Source organism: Rhopilema esculentum, chromosome 11 (genome assembly GCF_057945365.1).
Source record: "Rhopilema esculentum isolate cy_ngs chromosome 11, ASM5794536v1, whole genome shotgun sequence".
In the NCBI taxonomy this organism is placed as follows: Eukaryota; Metazoa; Cnidaria; class Scyphozoa; order Rhizostomeae; family Rhizostomatidae; genus Rhopilema; species Rhopilema esculentum.
Window position 1 is genome coordinate 6,263,145 of NC_142825.1, and position 20,560 is coordinate 6,283,704.

Sequence of the window (20,560 nt, forward strand, 5' to 3'; positions counted from 1 at the left end):
CTTCATCATCATGTATTTCAATATTTTGTCATTATCATTTTTTTAATCTTCAACTATATATTCGTTTCATCATTCCTTTTTTAAATATCAAATCACATTTTGTTGCTTGTTTTTAGATGAAGCATTACACTAAAACAATTTGCTCGCTGTTGTCTTTCTCGAACAATTTGCTCATGAACCATCCAAATGCCAGTGTTTATAAGTAAGTAAATTCACACAAATCATGCCTATACGCTACTTATGCCTACTTTTTTAGCTATTGCTTACAATTGTCTCAACCCAATCTTACACCAACAATAGAGTTCTAAAATGTGACGTCACCAAATCCTATTTTTAAAGTTTTTGAATTTTTCCCACATAACATAAAAGAACACCATAAAATACTTTCAAATATGCAAAATTAGTCAAATGTGTCGTCTAAAAGCAGTTGAGATATTGCCACTGAAAGATTTGAAGTTTGCTAACGATTTATGAACAGAGACCAAAATAGAGAGGTTTGATGGAAAAAGAGCCAATACACATGTGGCCATATCTCAGCCAAATCGTAGAACATTTGACTGAGTTTGCATATTTAGAGGTATTTCATGATGCTCTTTCATGCTATAGGACCCATATTCAAAAATTCTAAAAACATATTTTTTGACGTCATCACTTTAAAACTCTTTTGTTTGTATCTAAAAATTCCACTAAATTCAAGCTATTACATTAAAATTGCATCTTAAATGACTTTACACGATTAGGTTGAATTAGATCAAATTAGAATCTGAATCGAAACTTTGTTCGCCTCCTAAACTAAAATCAAAGATTTTTTGCCGTGTTTTGCCAGATTATCAATACTTGATATGTTTTGTATCAACTGATCGAGAAATATCTTTTATTACTTATATCTTTGTCTGTTTCCAATCATTTGCTATTGCCAAGTAAATGTAGATTTTAATGTCCGGCAGAGTACGGCATTAGCATGTTGGCTATTTTGTTTTAGGCGCCTGCAAAGTCTCGTGGAAGTTGGTGGATTCTACTTGGAAAACGATCCTTGTATCGTTTGCAACAATCCAGAAATCCCTTTTGCGGTACTTCTCTACTAGTCCTCTTTATTCTCACTGTCACCCAAACAGTTCCCCTTCCATGAATTGTTACGTATTTTGTTGGCACCCACTGGAATCTCTATGATACAGCTATATGACGTGCTTGACTTTCCAGGCTGAAGGCAGTCTAAGTTGTGTTTGATTTCAATATTTACGACAATGCAATTAATTAGCCTACGAAAACGATGATTTTGCTGCTCTTTTGAGCATTAGATAATGTTCTTTGATATAAAGCAAGGCAGAAAAATTGCTTATAGAAGGCTCTGAACTATTTCAAGTTTTTTAAAATATCTATATGGTGTGTCAGATCTAAATATGTGAGACCAGCTTACTAAACCATGTTTTTGCTTCTAGCATACAAAGCTGACATCGATTAAATCTGACATTCGATACACCACAACAGCCCAGCTAGTCAAGCTCAATGTTAACTACACGATTTCCCGCCTGTTACTTCGCATATCAGACATCAAGAGGGCAAAAATGGTGAGTATAGCTTTTCATATTTCTTGAACTGTGAGATTCGAATTTTGAAGTATTTAAATTATTATAACCAACCAACTGTTGGCATTTAAGCTGCGGAATTTTCAATTTGCCAAAAATTCAAGTTGGATAAGAGTTAAAAATGCGAGTTAAAAATGCCGAAGGTCACATTAAAGCCAAAACCATATACCCAATAAGATGATCAACCTCAAAGTTGCCTTGAAGTCTGGAACTGCCTTGAAGTAAATAAGAAGAAAATGCGAGACCTTCGTTGTGCTGCCCTGTTTTCCTGATATAGAGTTCAAAAATTTGACGTCATCAAAAATTTCTAAATTTTGACTACATATTCTGAAAGAACGGCATAAAATACTTCTCAATATGCAAAATCAGTTAGATATGTTCAAAATTGGGTGAGATATGGTCAATGAGCGATTTCAAGTTTGCTAACAGATTCTGTTATTCTTGCCTGGTTCACAAAGTTATGAACCAAGATCAATTTACAGAGGTTTGATGGGGCAAGAGCCTGTGTTCATGTGGCCATATCCTAGCCAATTTGTAACACATTCTGCACTTTTAAAGGTTTTTCATAATGCTTTTATGGGTTGTGTGGTAAAAATTGAAGAAATCCGAAGATATATTCTTATGACATCATCATTTCTGTACTCTTTTATCTGGCCAGAATGCTTACTTGGATTTTGACAGAGTTTGCTCAGAACTTTGCTCAGTTAGATTCCTATCTTGAACTGCTGTAGAAAGAGTTTTCTCCTAGTTAATATCACTTGATTGTCTATACTGTTTTGACATAAAATCCTGTTGTTCAACTATCGTTGTTCAATACTGTTGTTAAAGAGATATCATCTCAGCTAGATAATTTGTTTCTTTGAATACTGAACACTGAAAATTTTATTTTGTTTAAGGTGAAAACAATCAACATCTATTATAACAACAAGCCTGTGCCATCAGTGGTGGAGCTAAAAAACAAGTAAGCTGGACATTTTTTCTGAATGCTTCTTGAGCAATTGTGAACGAATGGTATTCCTTGCTTGTAAATAGACAGTATCCATATTGGGTATATGCATATTAGCTTTTTATAGTTAAAGGGTGGTTTTGATAAATATTTTAACTGTTCTATTAGGAAAAACATCTGGCAACGGGCAAAGAGAATAACATTAACAGCGGAGCAAACTGATGTGAAGGTAAGGTGTTTTTCCATCCTCATTCCTTTGTCCTCCTCATTCGTCTCCTTCATGGCATTGAAGCAAATTGTGTAATGGAAAACCATATGGCAAGCCTTTTTTCATCTTCGTTCTGTACTTTTAGGTCGATTTCACTTTGCCGATCGTTGCATACAATCTTATGATTGAATATGCAGATTTCTATGACAATATTCAGGTAGGCCCTTATACAGTATTTGTTTGCTTGAGCGAATGCTAACCAACATTCTATCTGCATTTTACTGGATTTGCACTTTATTCCAAGCACATGATTTGGTGCTGTATACCAAGATAGAACACTCTTCGTCAATAGTTTCGTTTGTAGAAGGAAACGGGTTTAAGATGCAACCTTAAACTCGCGCATAGTCCTCTTATCAGACTGTTATAAACTGACTGAATTTTGAAACTCAAGATGACACAGTATTGTTCAAATGAAACTGACAATTGTCTAGCAGGCGGTGATAGCTGATTTCAAATGACTATAAAATTGAGGGTTTTTAAGAACAGGTTCGAAACGTCACGCCCAGAAAACTTCATGCTGATCCAAATGCCTATAACCAGCTTCCTCAATTCGAATGCCTATATAACCAAGGTCGTCATTGTTGTTTTTCAGCTTTCAGCAGAGTCTTTGCAATGCCCAAGATGCAGTGCCAGTGTGCCAGCAAATCCTGGAGTATGTGGAAATTGTGGTGAAAACGTCTACCAGTGCCACAAGTGCAGGTATTTTTATCTCTTTCATAATTACAATTTTTGCTGAAGTCTCGGAAGTAATGGTAGTTTTTCAAATAATCAAGTAATTTGAGAATGTCTTGATCTTGGATTCAAAGAAGGAAAGTCGTTTAAAAATGTTGAATTTTGAAGAATTTAAAAAATGTTGATGTCAAAAAAGCCTTAATGGATGTGATTATTGTAAATGCTCTTTTTGTAGTTAGCATTCTGCAGATATAGGATCAACTTTTCAAGTTCAAAAGATAGGAAGGATTGTAAGAGAGCCGGATTTCTTAAAATGGTGGATCGTATTTTAACAATTTTCCGAGTTTATCAAGATTTTGCCGAGAATGGTATTTTGAAAGGCAACAATTTGTTAATATCGTGGGTCACCATGGTTTGTTACGTCAGACGTTTAGACTCAGATAGGTTGCTCTCACAAGTAAATTCAGTTGAAATCAGTTATGATATAACACGTGTATGTTCATGTTAAGATTGTAAATCAAATTCGTTTCGTATGTCTATCTTGAAAGCTGAAGATTTCCTGTGCCCAAGACACGTAACAACTTGTTTTTTTTCTCACATTTTGTTATCTATTTACATATATACAAACTTCATTCTCATCGACATTCTACTTTTCATTTTATTTATGGTACATATTTTTTAACTTTTAGAGCAATAAATTATGACGAGAGAGATCCTTTCTTGTGTACATCTTGTGGCTTCTGCAAATACGCCAAGTTTGAATATACATTAGTTACGAGGCCATGCTGTGCTGTCGAGCCAGTTAATGATGAAACAGAACGCCAATCGGTATTGCTGGATTTGTTTTTCCCTGCTATCTAGACTAGACTAATGCTTTTCTAGTGGAGTGTTTAAGTGAGTACTGAGAATGATATAGAGTCAGAATTATGGTTTCCACACGGATCTAAACCAGTGCATAGTAGTTACACTGATTTCCATTTCGAAATGCAGGGGAAACAAGACTCTCGAATATTATAGAAACTTGAAAAACTTTAGTTTGGCTATAAATCCCAAACCATTGAGGACCTGATAAAAATGTGATGACTGAACAGGATGATCCCAGTTAAAAATTCATCAAAGAAAGAGCAAAATTTGAATTTTCCTGTACAGTTCATGTTCACTATAAAACACTATAATTATTGTGAAATACATATTAGGCTAACATAGTTTGACCTTCGGCATTATGCCTTATACATAAATCGTTCAGATATATCGACCAGTCACAAGCTCTTTGATCGATGTACTTTACCCTTGTCAGTCATACCTCTTTTAGTCATCTGCCTGTTGTGTAACAATGGGTCCACTTTCTCAAGCTAAACAAGTTACATTTTAATTTTAGGCCTTGAATTCTGTCAATACACTCTTGGAATCAGCTGACAAAATCTACCAGCAACTTTCAAACCACAAACAATCGCTTGAGACATCTTTGCGCTGCGTTTCAGAAGAAAGTAGCACATCGGTTAAGGTAAACAATTTCAGCATTTTTAGACTCCTTTTGATAATGTACTTTTAGATATATTATGATAGACCTAATTATGAATACTGAAATTTAAATAAGTTGTTGACTGGTGGGTGAATATTTTTGGATTCGTAACAAGGCAGACTATTTTATCCCTGTTCATTTCGCCTTACAACCATCAATCAATTAAGCGACTACACTTTGATAAAATTTTATTTGTACCTTATTCATAAGAAGTTTATATTTTGTTGTTGCCTTACTCATATACAGTTTATATATTTTTGAGATGCTTTATTCCTTAGGATTCTTTATAACATCAAGAGGCCCTTTACATAAGACCTGAAATGAAACTGTCGAATGCTTTTTACACGATATTCAAGTGATTACATGATTATCATAGTATGAAGTTTGACATTGATTTCCCCCGACATGAAAAACTGATCTGTTTACATGGCACTTTCATTTCATCTCATGGCATGAGTTGCATTTTGGTCAACGCCATGTATTAGAACAGTAGCTCAGACCAGCACCCGACATTAAACTCGTTCCGGCATAAAAACTTGTGCCAGCATGAGTTTCATTTCGGGTCTCATGTAAAGGGCCTCTAAGTGTTGCCATCTCATAGACACAAACATTGACATGCACTTTTCTTTGTTTACAGGCTGTTAGCGCCTCCTCAGCAGCACCCGGTGGCGCTGCCGCATCTAGCGCAGCTCTTGTCAACAAGAACATCCAAAGCATTGCGCAGAAATACTGCAACGACTGTAAAACATCATTTGAGGAACTGAGCAAAATAATTCAGGTTCGCTACAGAAATCATTTATGATACGCTTCAAATGACGTGAAGTGAAATATGACCTTGATCATGACAACAAAAGTTGTTTTTTGTTTCAAAAACCTCAGACAAGAGGTAGCGTTTATTTAAGTTTCCTGACCAATTTTAATGCAGAAACTATGCACCTTTTGATCATTTTCAAACCCTCATTTGTTAGTCATGGTTCAACCAACTTGCTGTGTTAGATCAAGTATTTTATGCTACCAAGGTCGGAAATATAAATTCTTTCATATTTTGGGGGTTTGTGATCGTTCCAACCCAATACCTTTGCAAGGTTTTGCTTTTGATTTGTCAACCTTTAGTTAATTTTCTGTTCCCACCATCGATTACATTAATATTTCAAGGAACTATAAACGATGTTTATTTTCTCGCACTAAGAGTAACTTTCATAAATTTTGACTGTAGAAAGTGACAGCCACTAGGAAGGAGCTATCTTCGTATGATCAAAGACAACAAGAGGCCCTATCAACAATAGTGGCCACAAGCCCAGGTGCCTCTCCGGACCCTACAGGAGACTCCCCGTTCTCACCTATGGATTCACTTGTGTCATCAAAGGGAGTGAAACGTCAGAAAGATGAAATTGCTGCTAATATGATGGGAAAATGTTACGGATGTGCTTTGTACACAGTTGGGCATTGTCTCACGATTTTAAGGGCTTTTGCAACAGTTGAAGAATCCCACAATTGGATGCTGTCACAGGTAGTGTTTTTAAGCAAGTAGCCAAGTTAAGTTGCTATATATAAGGAGATCTAGATGTTTATTTTTAATGTCTCGAAGTTATTAATATCTTAAAGAAATATTTAACCGCATCCAATCAAAAATCGGACCATCAATAACTGCTAAAATCATGTAGGTTACAGCAAAGGACAGATGCGTGTATGCTTGGAAAACTCGTATGAGTTGTTTTTGCCGCCTGTAACATGCCAGTCATGTGCAAAAATTGTTTTTTATGCAGTGCTTGATTGTATATTTGAAATTCCATGCTGGTAGCTGCTCTGCAGATGCACTGAAAGGACAACAACACCAGCCACTTGTATCTGTATTTCTGTATCACGTGACGATGTGCGATTGTTTCTTTTAGGGACTTCTCCATGAGCTGCTTGAACATAGTTTGCAACACAAAAGACCACAAGTTACATCTCTTGCACAGAAGTTGATAATATTAATGACAACTGGGAATTTCATGGCGACAAATGAATTGAACCAGATGATTATGAGACAAGTGTCGTTGTCCCTTGAATCAAAGGCTGCCAATGTTATATCTGTACGTATGAAGTTTTTTTACATATTGTGATCTACAGTAATGGACACACCAATGTCTCAGCATATGACGTCTAGTATGCTTATATAGGACAGGGGGACCTTTCAACATAAAAAGCAGTGCGGAAAACCCCCACTATGCCCTTACATTTCCCAGTGGGCAGCCCCTGTTTTCTAACTTTAAGTCTTCTTGAGTTGAAATTTTTTTATGTTTTGTCTTATGATTCAAGTTCTTCCGTACTTATTTATGATTCAAGTACTTCCGTACGCCCCATTTTTTTCCCACAGTTGCATCACAGAAAGAAAAATACCCTTCTGCATTTAATCCCAACATGTAAAAATCCCCACAAATATATATCAAAGGCAATGTGTCACCCTCTAACCACCATCAGAAGATGAGACTAACGTATTTGAACAGCTATTAAACTTGGAGAGCAGTCAATACCAGTTTGTCAAGGATTGTTAGCATACCGTCAAAATAAAGGCTTTGATTTTATGAGGATCCTAATTTGTCAAACGTTTCTGAAGCTCTGATAACATATGTTATAAGTAACGAGAAATAACTTTTATTTTTTTATTTTTTTATATTCAGGATATCTCGCTCCAGAGCCAGATGTCAGTCCTTGGACTTTCACTGAATGCATTGGACGATTGTTGGGACGACCGACTGCGTTGTGGTATTGCACCTTTATCATTCTCCGTAAATCCCTCTCATGCTATTTTAATGTTTATATCTTGAATCACAAGGGATTTGCAGCTAATGGCATCATGATGAATTTCTTTGGGTGAACATCACATCATGGGTGAAATTGGAGGGGATAAAGGGGCAAGGGCTCGTGTCCCTCAAGAAATTTGAAGCTAGAAATTCGTAGTTATATTTAGTTGTCGATTTTACAGTAGATCTTTTTATCGCAACTTGATGTTATCTTTTGGAAAATTAAAGGTGTCTTTTTGGTCCCTCGAATCTTCCCGGTTGCCTTTTTAGATGTCTTACAATAATTCATTTTTTGTAGCTTTTACTATTTAGCCTTAAGTAGCAATCCAAATTGGTACAGAAGCAAAAACAGAATCGCTAGTTTGTATTAGCATTGCTAACATCTTAGCCTCATGGAAATTTCATTATCAGATATTTGTTTTTTTTTCTAGTTTTCAATTTGTTTCTTGATTCAATGCGTGATAGCAACACAGATGTCCTTGAAAATGTGACCCTCCCTTGTCTGAAAATTATTGCGAAGAGTATTCAAGATGCAACTACCAATACGGAAGAAAAGGTTAATGTCTTGTTTTATTCAGAGGAAAAATAGATTTTCTTCTTCCTTGCTATTTAGAATATGTTTTGCTTCTCTGTTCTAGGTCTTGATACGTCACTCTTATGCGAATCATTTTCTTTGCTTGTCAAAGAGTGTTTTTTAACCCCAATGGCCTAGAAAAAACATTTTCTGAATGAATTATCTGTGAATTCTATTGATAACCAGTATCACATAAAAAAGTATTGCTAGCGATGATTATAACTGTTCTGGAGACTTTTTATTTTTTTCCTTTTGTGGTATATTTTTTCAGTTTCTTTATTTCAATTTTTTAGGGAACAAAAGACGGAGCAGTTAAGCTTCGTGATGTGAATGCCGTTAAGTGGCTGAATGGTAGTTCACAGCACACCTTGGCTTATTGGCGTGCCAAAAACCCAGTTCCATCAAGAGACGAGTATTTGGCTGAAAAGTATGGTGGAATCTGGTTGCGGAAGTTAAGGGTTCAGAGAAAGCCTGATAAGGAGATAGGCATAACTGGCGAAGCATGGTTGCGTCTTCTGCTCTTTGCACCGTCATCCAGAGCCATTCGAGAAACAGTTTGTGGGATTCTTGAGAACCTTTGCCAGGTAATTACCCCTCAGTCCCTAAAAGTAATCAATTCTTTGACTTTATCTATACAGGAATCACCTTGAGAAGTTTGCCAAATGTACCAGATATGTAGTGCTGGAATTTGTACATATGAATATATGTATATAATCATACGGCAAATGCTGACAGGAGGAAAATTCTTTCCACAAGGGTGCTGCCCAATTGTATCGAACCACTCCTGGTCGGAATCGAACTCCAGTTTGCTGCTTCAAAAACCCCCGCTCATTCCACTGAGCCAAAGGCCCTTAAATATATGTTATCTGGTAGCGTAAATCAATTTGCATGTAAAGGATATACTTTGAGCTTATTTATTGTATTATGATATTGACGGAAGCTTTCACTGATTTTTTTCAATAAATCATTATAGCTTTGTTTCTCTTACGTTTTCTACTTAGCTTTAGCCACTAGGTTGATCTTTCTTGACGACATTTTCTGTGAGATTTTTAGTTCCTCTTGCTGAGGTTTTCTATTTTTCATTCAACAAGTCGCAATAGGACCTTAAAAGGATATCCAAGCCAAAAAGCTTCTTTGTTCAACTTTAGGAGTACTCTCAAATACTTTGATACTGAAATATACAATTGGATTCCTTTTTTCGATTCTATTCGTGTTACCCCACGCTAACATGTAGACCAGTTTCACTTCTTCAAAAGCATCGACTCATATGATTGTGAAAATGTTAGACTTTTTGCTAAAAGATTTTTCTGCAAATTTTAGTCAAAAGTGAATGAAATGTAACTAGACCAGTGTCCAATAAATTTTATTTTTTTCAGGTTGAAAGCAAGAAAAAGAAATTGCTCCACATCTTTACAAAGTATGTATTATCCTGGTTTGCACTTTTCACGTCCCGTTTTTTATAGTTTTTTTCAGTCCTTTTCTGTGCTTTATTGAAGAGCAGTTACTAACTGAGTGGCTAAATGATCAATCTTGGATAACAAATGACCCTACAAATATTGTTACTCCCCAGACTTTTCTGAGATCTTTTGTACCGTCTCACTATTTTAGCTTACTTTTGAGTTCCACGCTTGACTTTGTCTCTCATTTCTAGCATATAGTTTTTTAAGTTGCTGGTAAAGTTTTGCTACCGTTTCGCTATTTTAGCTTACTTTTGAGTTCTACTCTTGACTTTGTCTCTCATTTTTAGCATATAGTTTTTTAAGTTGCTGGTAATGTTTTGCTACCGTCTCACTATTTTAGCTTACTTTTGAGTTCCACTCTTGACTTTGTCTCTCATTTTTAGCATAAATTATTTTAAGTTGCTGGTAACGTTTTGATATTATGCTTAGGTTCTTGGAAGATCTCCACGCTGCTGGTGAAAATGCTAGTGACTTCTTTAGTCTGTTCAAAAACCTAATCAAGTCATCTGACTGGAAGAGATACCTAGTCGAGTGTGGACTTTTGGAAAGAGTCACTTTGCTTATTATCAAGGTAGGCCTCACAGCTCGATTTAGTGTCAGATCTTGATTTAGGGTCAGATCTTGATTTAGGGTCAGATTTTCTTCATATTTCTTTTTCAATCATGTGGGTTCAGTCACCTTGCTGTTATCAATTACATTAGCCTAAGTTCATTTCCACACAGAACAGTAAGTCGCAACCCCTTTGCTATGGGATTTCAGCCAGAGTCTGCCATCTTATAAAATGAGACTTTCTTTAGGTTTATTATCAAGACAAATTCATTAGGCAGGGGGCTTGAGAGGCAGTTGCCCCTAGGTTAACTGATGTGTTGACAAAGGCCTTGGTAAGTCGTGTGTTGGGTATATTAATTTGTTTGTCATAAGATCTATATGGTCGATAAAAGATGTTTGTTGAGCAGGGGTGCTGAGAGTTTTTGGAGGCCCTAGCTTAAAATCATTCATTCATTTAAAATGTTTTACTATTTTCAGGCACAACTTTGTTACTTTTCATTAATTCCATTTTAAAACGGAATTCATTACTTTATGAGGCCTCCTAGACATCGAAGCCCTATGGCAATTTGCCCCCCTTGCCCCCCTCTCAACGTCACTGTTGTTGAGATACTTGTCTAAGTCAAGATATATTTTTAATTAACGTCTTATCACCTTCTGAATTCTTCCACAGGGTTTAGAATTATATTAATGCGAAAGCCAAGCTATTAGAATTTGTTTTTGATATTGGGATCTGAGTATTCGAACGAATGAAAATAACGTTTCTTAGTCTTTCAACCTGCATTTATATTTCCATAACTTTTGGTTTGAACTTTCTGTTTTAAGACAAAAAAATGTTTCATTCCAAGCTAGTTCGAGTATTTCTAGAATTAGTCAATCTATTAATTTTGGCTGTATATCCTACTCATTGGAATTTGTGCTTGATGAGAAATAAGTTACCTCTATGTAGAATAGTTGTTTATGTAACATAACAATTAATATAGACCTTTACACTCAAGGTATCTATACATAATGTTAATGGTTAATCGTTCTTAAATGGTTTTTTTAGGAAGTTGATTACTTGAACTCACTCGAGAACAAAACTGTTGGTTTTGATTTATCCCAAGGATTTGCACTCCATGCTCTTGCAGGTAATGAAATCATGACAAAATTAACCTTTTTTGTAGTTTTTGTTGATGAATATTTTTCAAAACTTTATGTCAACATCTTTGTCCTCTATTTCCACCTTTGCTGTCGGGTCGGAGCATCCGTATCTGGTTTCCCTATAGTGCGCGATCCTCTGCCTTCTCCTCTCCCAACCTTGCATCTCCCATGTCTTATCGCACATTCTCAACCCAGTGTTTTAACGATTTCCATCCAGCTGGTCTCTTGCCCTCAATGTTCATTTTCTACGTCTTTTTTACTACATTCTCCTTATTCTTTTGGAAAAAACAGCAATACCACCTCGGTTGTGAGCGCCTTGCCTGGTTTACTTTGCTGTTCATTCCGGCTATCATAATTTCTCCATCAAACTGTTTGTTGTCCATGAGCAAGTTCTTTTGCCTTAGCTTACATTCAATTTTATTTCACTCTGTTTAAATTTCTCACGGTGTTCTCTCAATGTCTTTTCGGTTTTATTTTGCAATGCTCAGATATATTGAAAATGCTGTTTGAAGATGACGTTGTCAAGACAACCTACAAGTCCAAATTTGTTGGACACGTTTTGCAGTGCTATTTGTCTCTCAGACGGTATGACAATTTCTATATACCTACATTGTTAGCATGATACTTTATTGAAGCGTAGACTTGAAAGAAATATTTTAGCAATACATTTAAGTTTTTCTGCAATTAGTAACCCTAATAGTAGAGGAGATAAAGCAATCTTTTGATCTCTTGATAGAGAGGAGATATCAAACAACAATAATTAACAACATAGTTTATGTAAGATAATGTTTGATAATTTATAGGATAGCACCCCAATGACAATAGTTTATTACAAAGAGGCTAGATTTGTTCTCGGGAACCTATATGGGCATATTTCTTTTTATCTTCGCAATTGTATATTTTCGAACTCTTTTAATATATTCTTGCAATTATTTTTCCAGTCCATTGTATGACTAGTGTGAAAAAAGCTTAAATTGTCAATAAGGACTGCCAGTCGAAGCATGAAAAACCCTCTTAAGTTTTTATGTTAAAAATGTTTTTGCAATAGTTGCTGTCTAAGCTTTTTTAGCAATATTTAATTTTCAATTAGCCTCGTTGTCCAACGAACAAAGCTTATAGACGATGCGCAAGACATCTTGCTAGCCCTTTTGGAGGAGCTCACAACTGGTTAGTTTTTGTAACATTAAAATGTTTGCCTAAAAGATATCTCTTGACATGAAAAGACACCCATACTATGTCTAAAGCAATGTTTATAGGTTTACAACTATTTTTGCTATTTTTATCGCAGTTTTACTTACGTGAGTTTAATATTTTTTTGTGTTAGATGATGTTCATATTTGTTTGGTGCGATTTAGGCCCATTATAGCTGCATGATTTATAAATACAGGCCAGAGCTAGTTGAAGAACATGTTGCCACTGACAAATTCTTTGTGTAATTGAGCTCTTCTGATTCCTCTCGCAAGTGTTGTTAGCAACGGGCATCTCGCAAGCTTCAATTTGCTGATTGATAGATTGCATTTTTCTATGACACTTTGCTTATTTTTCAGATTTTTTTTTGCCAATTTCACGATTTTACGCTTTTACGCTTACGATTTGCAACTTGCCACTTTTACGAAAATTCTTTGTCATTTGTATCATAGGAACAGAAGCCGAAGAGCGTGCATTCATGGCGGTCTGTATTTCTGCATTAAAAGAGTAAGTATCTACAGTTGCGTCATGCGTTTTTTGGGAATTCATCCAACCGTTATTGCGAAGTAGTGAAAAAGAAAAGAGTAGTGTTAAAGTCCTCATCACCATTTGTTTGTTGCAGGTATCCTGTCAGTGACATAAGGACCCCAGTGTTCATTTTTGAGCGGCTATGTAACATAATTCACAAGGTAAGCAGCCATAGTTTCTCATTGGGAGCTAACGATCTAAAGTTATCTTGGTTTTCTCAAAGAATTGTGTCCTTGCTTACATGAAATGATACCAAGAAATACGAAGTGCTAGGAGCAGTCGTTGTGCTCATTGGGATACAAAGTAGTCACAAGTGTCCAACACCCTCCTCCTCCCCCTTCCATCCGAAGCATTTTGAAATTCCGTTTTCTTTTTGCAATACTTTTAAGATTCCCACATTCTGCGCAATTTTGCTTCCAAGAGGTTAAGTCTACACCCTATTCGGTCAAGTTCAACTCTGGGATGAACAATTTGGTCTCCTGCACAACCGGGACGACCAGTTTTTATCTTGGGGAGACTGCTTATTGTTATACAGGGTTCCCTCTGGGCGACCGAATTTTTCTGAAAATGTCCATTCCTGTCGTCAGAGTTCCCTTTCGGAAGACCACAGGTCATATGCGGGAGACCATAGAGACCACAGGGAGACAACCTTTTTACTGCACTTGTCCACCCCTGCAGTTTTGTTTGCTTAACTCTGCCCCTCCATATCTTCTCAATGTTGTAGAGGGACCACACATGTAATTGTAATTGTAAAGCTCTTTATCTTTTGTAATTGCCAATGCTTATTTCTTTATGTTCAAAAGTTATTGGATGGTTTTCTACGTTTTACATTTCTTGATTAATCATTTTTAGATACTATGAATAACATTTATCTATTACCGGGGATCACTACTACTTATCAATTAGCAATTCTTCTCTTTTTATTTCTCAGGAAGAAAAAGAGGTGGATGAATTTTTCCTGATAATTGAAAAAGATCCGCAACAAGAAGACTTTCTGCAAGGGCGCATGCCCGGAAACCCATACTCTTCTAAAGAATCCGGTTTGGGTCCTCTGATGCGTGATATAAAGAATAAAATCTGCACAGGTAAGAACTGGTATTGAAAAACCATCCATACCAACAGCACATCACAAAACTAACAGCGCATCAGTTTCTTTAGAATAAGAAATAGCTAATTTTCTCAGGTAGAAAAGAAAAGAAATTTCCGAGTGAAAGAAACAAATGACTCTCTCTAGTATCAGTTGAAGAAAGCTTTTCTAGTCACAGAAGAAAAAATTGATAGCTTTTGCTATAAACAGAGACCAAATAACCTCAGTAATAACAGAAAGATATTAATTGCTGTAGTGAAATATCTCCCGTTTGAAGTATGGACAACATTATTTTTGAACTATATTTTTGTGATATTTGTTTGTGCCCGTTTTACAAATTGAAGCCATCACTGTATTGGCATGATAAATATTACCTTTAAAAGCTTTTAAAATGTTTAATGAATTCAAAATGTATTTTTTGCTAAATAACACTACTGTGAATTCCAAAGAATTTATATTGCATTTCTTATGTTGAAAAATGTTAATTTTTTTTAGAATGTGAATTGGTTGCCCTGCTTGAAGATGATACTGGGATGGAGGTATGTAATTGTATCTATTGGAACCTCAATATACCACAAGCTTTCTGTGCTTTATTATGAAGTTATTCATGTAGAGTAGCTATTAACCAGGCTTTCGTAAACCATTTTAGATTAGATATCAATAAATTATCCATAAAAGCAACTTAGAAGTGCTGTGGTGGAAGAAAATTATTATTATAAGCGCTGTCCTATCGATCTGAAAAATTAATAATTAAAGCCATTTTTCTGAACCAGTTGTGATTATTTTTTAAAGCTCCTTGTCAACAACAAAATTATCAGCTTGGACCTTCCAGTTTCTGATGTTTACAAGAAGATCTGGTGTGCAAAGGGTGATGTAAGAACGTTTTTTAGTTCTTTCGTTTTCATGAAAGTATGATTGCGTGTACTTCTACATGGGGCTTACAGAAATATTCATTTCCTTCGCATATAACTTTTTTTGTTGACGCAAAGCTCAAACTGAACAAAACTTTCTCTTTTTGTCTTCAACAATTGTTTTAATTTAATGTTATTATTTTCCACTTCATTCCATTTTGAAAAATATTTGCCAAATTTCCGTTTTTAAAGATTTTCATCTTCTATCGATTTTTTATTCTTGTTATGAATAAATTCGGAATTTTTCGTAGCGCCCAGAAGCAATGAAAATTGTCTATCGAATGCGAGGTACGTTGTAGTTAAGATAAATGGATTACTTAAGTGCTGTTTACATGGTCTTGATACAGAAAACATTGCGTTATAAATATACAGCTTCTAGATTAGATTTATAACTTAAATAATTTTATAATGGATTTATCCTTTGTTTTAATTTGTTGTATTTTATGATTCCTCTCCTCGATAGGTCTACTTGGCGATGCGACCGAAGATATGGTTGAAAATTTAGAGAGTGATAAGGGTAAGCATTATTACATCCCTGATTTATCTGCTCTCTAGTGAATAGATGGAATTACTTTGAGGTGCAAGTAGAGATATTTGAAAGTATCTGATTTCTACTCAAGATTGTAAAGATCTTCGGCCCTCAGCCGTTATTTTAGTTTGTTTAACAACCAGTTTAAGATTTCAAACTTTATTTATTCGTCATGCTCGCTTTTGATCCTATGTAAGCTCAATATTTTATTTTTCCTTTTTGCATATGAATCTAAAAGCCTTTAAAATACCATTAATGGTCGGATATTTTCACGAACAGATTTTTAAGCTATATATTTTAGATTCTGATCGGATCCTATGTAAGCCCAATATTTTATTTTTCCTATTTGCATGAAAATCTAAAAAGCCTTTAAAATACCATTAATGGTCGGATATTTTCACGAACAGATTTTTAAGCTATATATTTTAGATTCTGATTGGATGCTATGTAAGCTCAATATTTTATTTTTCCTATTTGCATGTGAATCTAAAAAGCCTTTAAAATACCATTAATGGTTGGATGTTTTCACGAACAGATTTTTAAGCTATATATTTTAGATTCTGATCGGATCCTATGTAAGCTCAATATTTTATTTTTCCTATTTGCATGTGAATCTAAAAAGCCTTTAAAATACCATTAATGGTCGGATATTTTCACGAACAGATTTTCAAGCTATATATTTTAGATTCTGATCGGATCCTTTGTAAGCTCAATATTTTATTTTTCCTTTTTGCATGTGAATCTAAAAAGCCTTTAAAATACCATTAATGGTCGGATATTTTCACGAACAGATTTTTAAGCTATATATTTTAGATTCTGATCGGATCCTATGTAAGCTCAATATTTTATTTTTCCTATTTGCATGTGAATCTAAAAAGCCTTTAAAACACCATTAATAGTCGGATATTTTCACGAACAGATTTTTAAGCTATATATTTTAGATTCTGATCGGATCCTATGTAAGCCCAATATTTTATTTTTCCTATTTGCATGAAAATCTAAAAAGCCTTTAAAATACCATTAATGGTCGGATATTTTCACGAACAGATTTTTAAGCTATATATTTTAGATTCTGATTGGATGCTATGTAAGCTCAATATTTTATTTTTCCTATTTGCATGTGAATCTAAAAAGCCTTTAAAATACCATTAATGGTTGGATGTTTTCACGAACAGATTTTTAAGCTATATATTTTAGATTCTGATCGGATCCTATGTAAGCTCAATATTTTATTTTTCCTATTTGCATGTGAATCTAAAAAGCCTTTAAAATACCATTAATGGTCGGATATTTTCACGAACAGATTTTCAAGCTATATATTTTAGATTCTGATCGGATCCTTTGTAAGCTCAATATTTTATTTTTCCTTTTTGCATGTGAATCTAAAAAGCCTTTAAAATACCATTAATGGTCGGATATTTTCACGAACAGATTTTTAAGCTATATATTTTAGATTCTGATCGGATCCTATGTAAGCTCAATATTTTATTTTTCCTATTTGCATGTGAATCTAAAAAGCCTTTAAAACACCATTAATAGTCGGATATTTTCACGAACAGATTTTTAAGCTATATATTTTAGATTCTGATCGGATCCTATGTAAGCTCAATATTTTATTTTTCCTATTTGCATGTGAATCTAAAAAGCCTTTAAAATACCATTAATGGTCGGATATTTTCACGAACAGATTTTTAAGCTATATATTTTAGATTCTGATCGGATCCTATGTAAGCTCAATATTTTATTGTTCCTTCTTGCATATGAATCTAAAAAGCCTTTAAAACACCATTAATGGTCGGATATTTTCACGAACAGATTTTTAAGCTATATATTTTAGATTCTGATCGGATCCTATGTAAGCTCAATATTTTATTTTTCCTATTTGCATGTGAATCTAAAAAGCCTTTAAAATACCATTAATGGTCGGATATTTTCACGAACAGATTTTTAAGCTATATATTTTAGATTCTGATCGGATCCTTTGTAAGCTCAATATTTTATTTTTCCTTTTTGCATGTGAATCTAAAAAGCCTTTAAAATACCATTAATGGTCGGATATTTTCACGAACAGATTTTTAAGCTATATATTTTAGATTCTGATCGGATCCTATGTAAGCTCAATATTTTATTTTTCCTATTTGCATGTGAATCTAAAAAGCCTTTAAAACACCATTAATAGTCGGATATTTTCACGAACAGATTTTTAAGCTATATATTTTAGATTCTGATCGGATCCTATGTAAGCTCAATATTTTATTTTTCCTATTTGCATGTGAATCTAAAAAGCCTTTAAAATACCATTAATGGTCGGATATTTTCACGAACAGATTTTTAAGCTATATATTTTAGATTCTGATCGGATCCTATGTAAGCTCAATATTTTATTGTTCCTTCTTGCATATGAATCTAAAAAGCCTTTAAAACACCATTAATGGTCGGATATTTTCACGAACAGATTTTTAAGCTATATATTTTAGATTCTGATCGGATCCTATGTAAGCTCAATATTTTATTTTTCCTATTTGCATGTGAATCTAAAAAGCCTTTAAAATACCATTAATGGTCGGATATTTTCACGAACAGATTTTTAAGCTATATATTTTAGATTCTGATCGGATCCTTTGTAAGCTCAATATTTTATTTTTCCTTTTTGCATGTGAATCTAAAAAGCCTTTAAAATACCATTAATGGTCGGATATTTTCACGAACAGATTTTTAAGCTATATATTTTAGATTCTGATCGGATCCTATGTAAGCTCAATATTTTATTTTTCCTATTTGCATGTGAATCTAAAAAGCCTTTAAAACACCATTAATAGTCGGATATTTTCACGAACAGATTTTTAAGCTATATATTTTAGATTCTGATCGGATCCTATGTAAGCTCAATATTTTATTTTTCCTATTTGCATGTGAATCTAAAAAGCCTTTAAAATACCATTAATGGTCGGATATTTTCACGAACAGATTTTTAAGCTATATATTTTAGATTCTGATCGGATCCTATGTAAGCTCAATATTTTATTGTTCCTTCTTGCATATGAATCTAAAAAGCCTTTAAAACACCATTAATGGTCGGATATTTTCACGAACAGATTTTTAAGCTATATATTTTAGATTCTGATCGGATCCTATGTAAGCTCAATATTTTATTTTTCCTATTTGCATGTGAATCTAAAAAGCCTTTAAAATACCATTAATGGTCGGATATTTTCACGAACAGATTTTTAAGCTATATATTTTAGATTCTGATCGGATCCTTTGTAAGCTCAATATTTTATTTTTCCTTTTTGCATGTGAATCTAAAAAGCCTTTAAAATACCATTAATGGTCGGATATTTTCACGAACAGATTTTTAAGCTATATATTTTAGATTCTGATCGGACCTTTGTAAGCTCAATATTTTATTTTTCCTTTTTGCATGTGAATTTAAAAAGCCTATAAAATGCCATTAATGGTCGGATGTTTTCACGAACAGATATATTGTAGATTTTGGTTAGATCATTTGTAGGCCCGGTGCTTTTCTTTTAGATAAGGACATTGACGAAGAACATGAATATCGTCAAGCAGCTGTCATTTCAGAAGTTGGTGGCTTGGATGTCATTCTCAAAAGGTTAACGATTTGGTTGTTGTTGTTATTTGATATATGGTTGTTGTTGTTGTCCAGCATCTACTCCTGTCATTGGTTGACGAATCAGATTTAAAAGCCACTTTCTAGCACGTACCAGGAACTTGCTCGAATGTCTTTTCATTTTGAGCATTTCTGTTTTTCTGTGTTCTTTTGTTTTTAGAACAACGATCCCGTAATTGTGTTTTCTAGTGCCTAATTACGATAGTATTTGTTTTGCATCCTTTGTACTTGCAAGCTTGTCAAACGCTAGCTGTTCATGAGGCGATGCACGAATGACTCACTGGACAAATATGAAAAGTGATCTAGATAATTGTCGCCATTAAGTGAATTGCCAAGTTTCTGACCAAAGTGCAGTTTGATCGATGCGTAGTGCGTATAACGAAGTTCCAACGAACCTTTTGTTCAGTTAGGAGATCTGCTCGTTGAATAGCCTACGTTATGTGTATATAGGCTCCAAGAGAGTTCCACAAAGGGGATCAGGGGGCATTTCACGCGATTTTATTAGGGAAAAGAAACCCATAAAGAACGTTTGGCAAAGATGATTATAATACCAAATACCTATTATTTTGGGCTATTTCGAAAAGTTTGGCCACAACAACTGACGATGAAAGTTTGTATTTTTGTGTATTCATTTGAAATCTGAACCAATGATACAGCCAATGATAACAATAGCAATAATGAATGTGATGAGCTAGCTTGCTGCTAGATAAAACCCGAAAGTAAGAGGCCATTAAAAAAGCGGTATTGCCATTGGTGGTGGAAAAGTGCACGCCTTCCTGTTTATTGATGGTATCTATCGACTATTAACGATGAATGACATAAACTCATCTGGTTTCTAATTAATAACCTACTGGCTTTTATCCATAAAAAACAGGTTTTGAATAATGCATTACGAACAAAATGAATTTATTTTAGGAATACATCCCAAATGGCCGCTATCCAGTTTATATAAATACTTTCTAGAACGTCGACGCTCTGCCGAAGAATTAAATCTACGCGTCGGAATAATTGCCCGATCGTGCAGTATAACCACAGTCTTAATTGCTTGATCGTGCGGGAAATATGTTTATCAGCAACACGTCTGTTAATTTCCCCACGGAGAACGACGTTTGTTACTGTACTCAACAACCTATGAAAACTAGCTCCAGCAGTTTGTTACCTATATCTTCATTAGTCCGTCTAA

General features: G+C 34.6%; 1 protein-coding gene across 2 annotated transcripts in view; it reads left to right on the forward strand.

The window, feature by feature from the left end:
* Window positions 1-20,560, forward strand: part of LOC135693337 (E3 ubiquitin-protein ligase UBR4) — a 93,121-nt gene that overhangs the window by 36,610 nt on the left and 35,951 nt on the right. For both annotated transcript variants that reach the window (XM_089111565.1, XM_065211781.2), the window contains exons 57-84: window positions 117-202; window positions 983-1,070; window positions 1,440-1,568; window positions 2,483-2,547; window positions 2,701-2,761; window positions 2,886-2,957; window positions 3,393-3,499; window positions 4,162-4,300; window positions 4,851-4,976; window positions 5,632-5,772; window positions 6,211-6,504; window positions 6,887-7,069; window positions 7,658-7,742; window positions 8,212-8,336; window positions 8,648-8,938; window positions 9,731-9,771; window positions 10,244-10,385; window positions 11,409-11,490; window positions 11,992-12,088; window positions 12,594-12,670; window positions 13,144-13,198; window positions 13,314-13,380; window positions 14,151-14,304; window positions 14,802-14,845; window positions 15,099-15,179; window positions 15,469-15,505; window positions 15,681-15,734; window positions 19,278-19,359. In XM_089111565.1, the coding sequence (XP_088967691.1) occupies window positions 117-202; window positions 983-1,070; window positions 1,440-1,568; window positions 2,483-2,547; window positions 2,701-2,761; window positions 2,886-2,957; window positions 3,393-3,499; window positions 4,162-4,300; window positions 4,851-4,976; window positions 5,632-5,772; window positions 6,211-6,504; window positions 6,887-7,069; window positions 7,658-7,742; window positions 8,212-8,336; window positions 8,648-8,938; window positions 9,731-9,771; window positions 10,244-10,385; window positions 11,409-11,490; window positions 11,992-12,088; window positions 12,594-12,670; window positions 13,144-13,198; window positions 13,314-13,380; window positions 14,151-14,304; window positions 14,802-14,845; window positions 15,099-15,179; window positions 15,469-15,505; window positions 15,681-15,734; window positions 19,278-19,359 (3,005 nt within the window). The remainder of the gene's footprint in view (window positions 1-116; window positions 203-982; window positions 1,071-1,439; window positions 1,569-2,482; window positions 2,548-2,700; window positions 2,762-2,885; window positions 2,958-3,392; window positions 3,500-4,161; window positions 4,301-4,850; window positions 4,977-5,631; window positions 5,773-6,210; window positions 6,505-6,886; window positions 7,070-7,657; window positions 7,743-8,211; window positions 8,337-8,647; window positions 8,939-9,730; window positions 9,772-10,243; window positions 10,386-11,408; window positions 11,491-11,991; window positions 12,089-12,593; window positions 12,671-13,143; window positions 13,199-13,313; window positions 13,381-14,150; window positions 14,305-14,801; window positions 14,846-15,098; window positions 15,180-15,468; window positions 15,506-15,680; window positions 15,735-19,277; window positions 19,360-20,560) is intronic.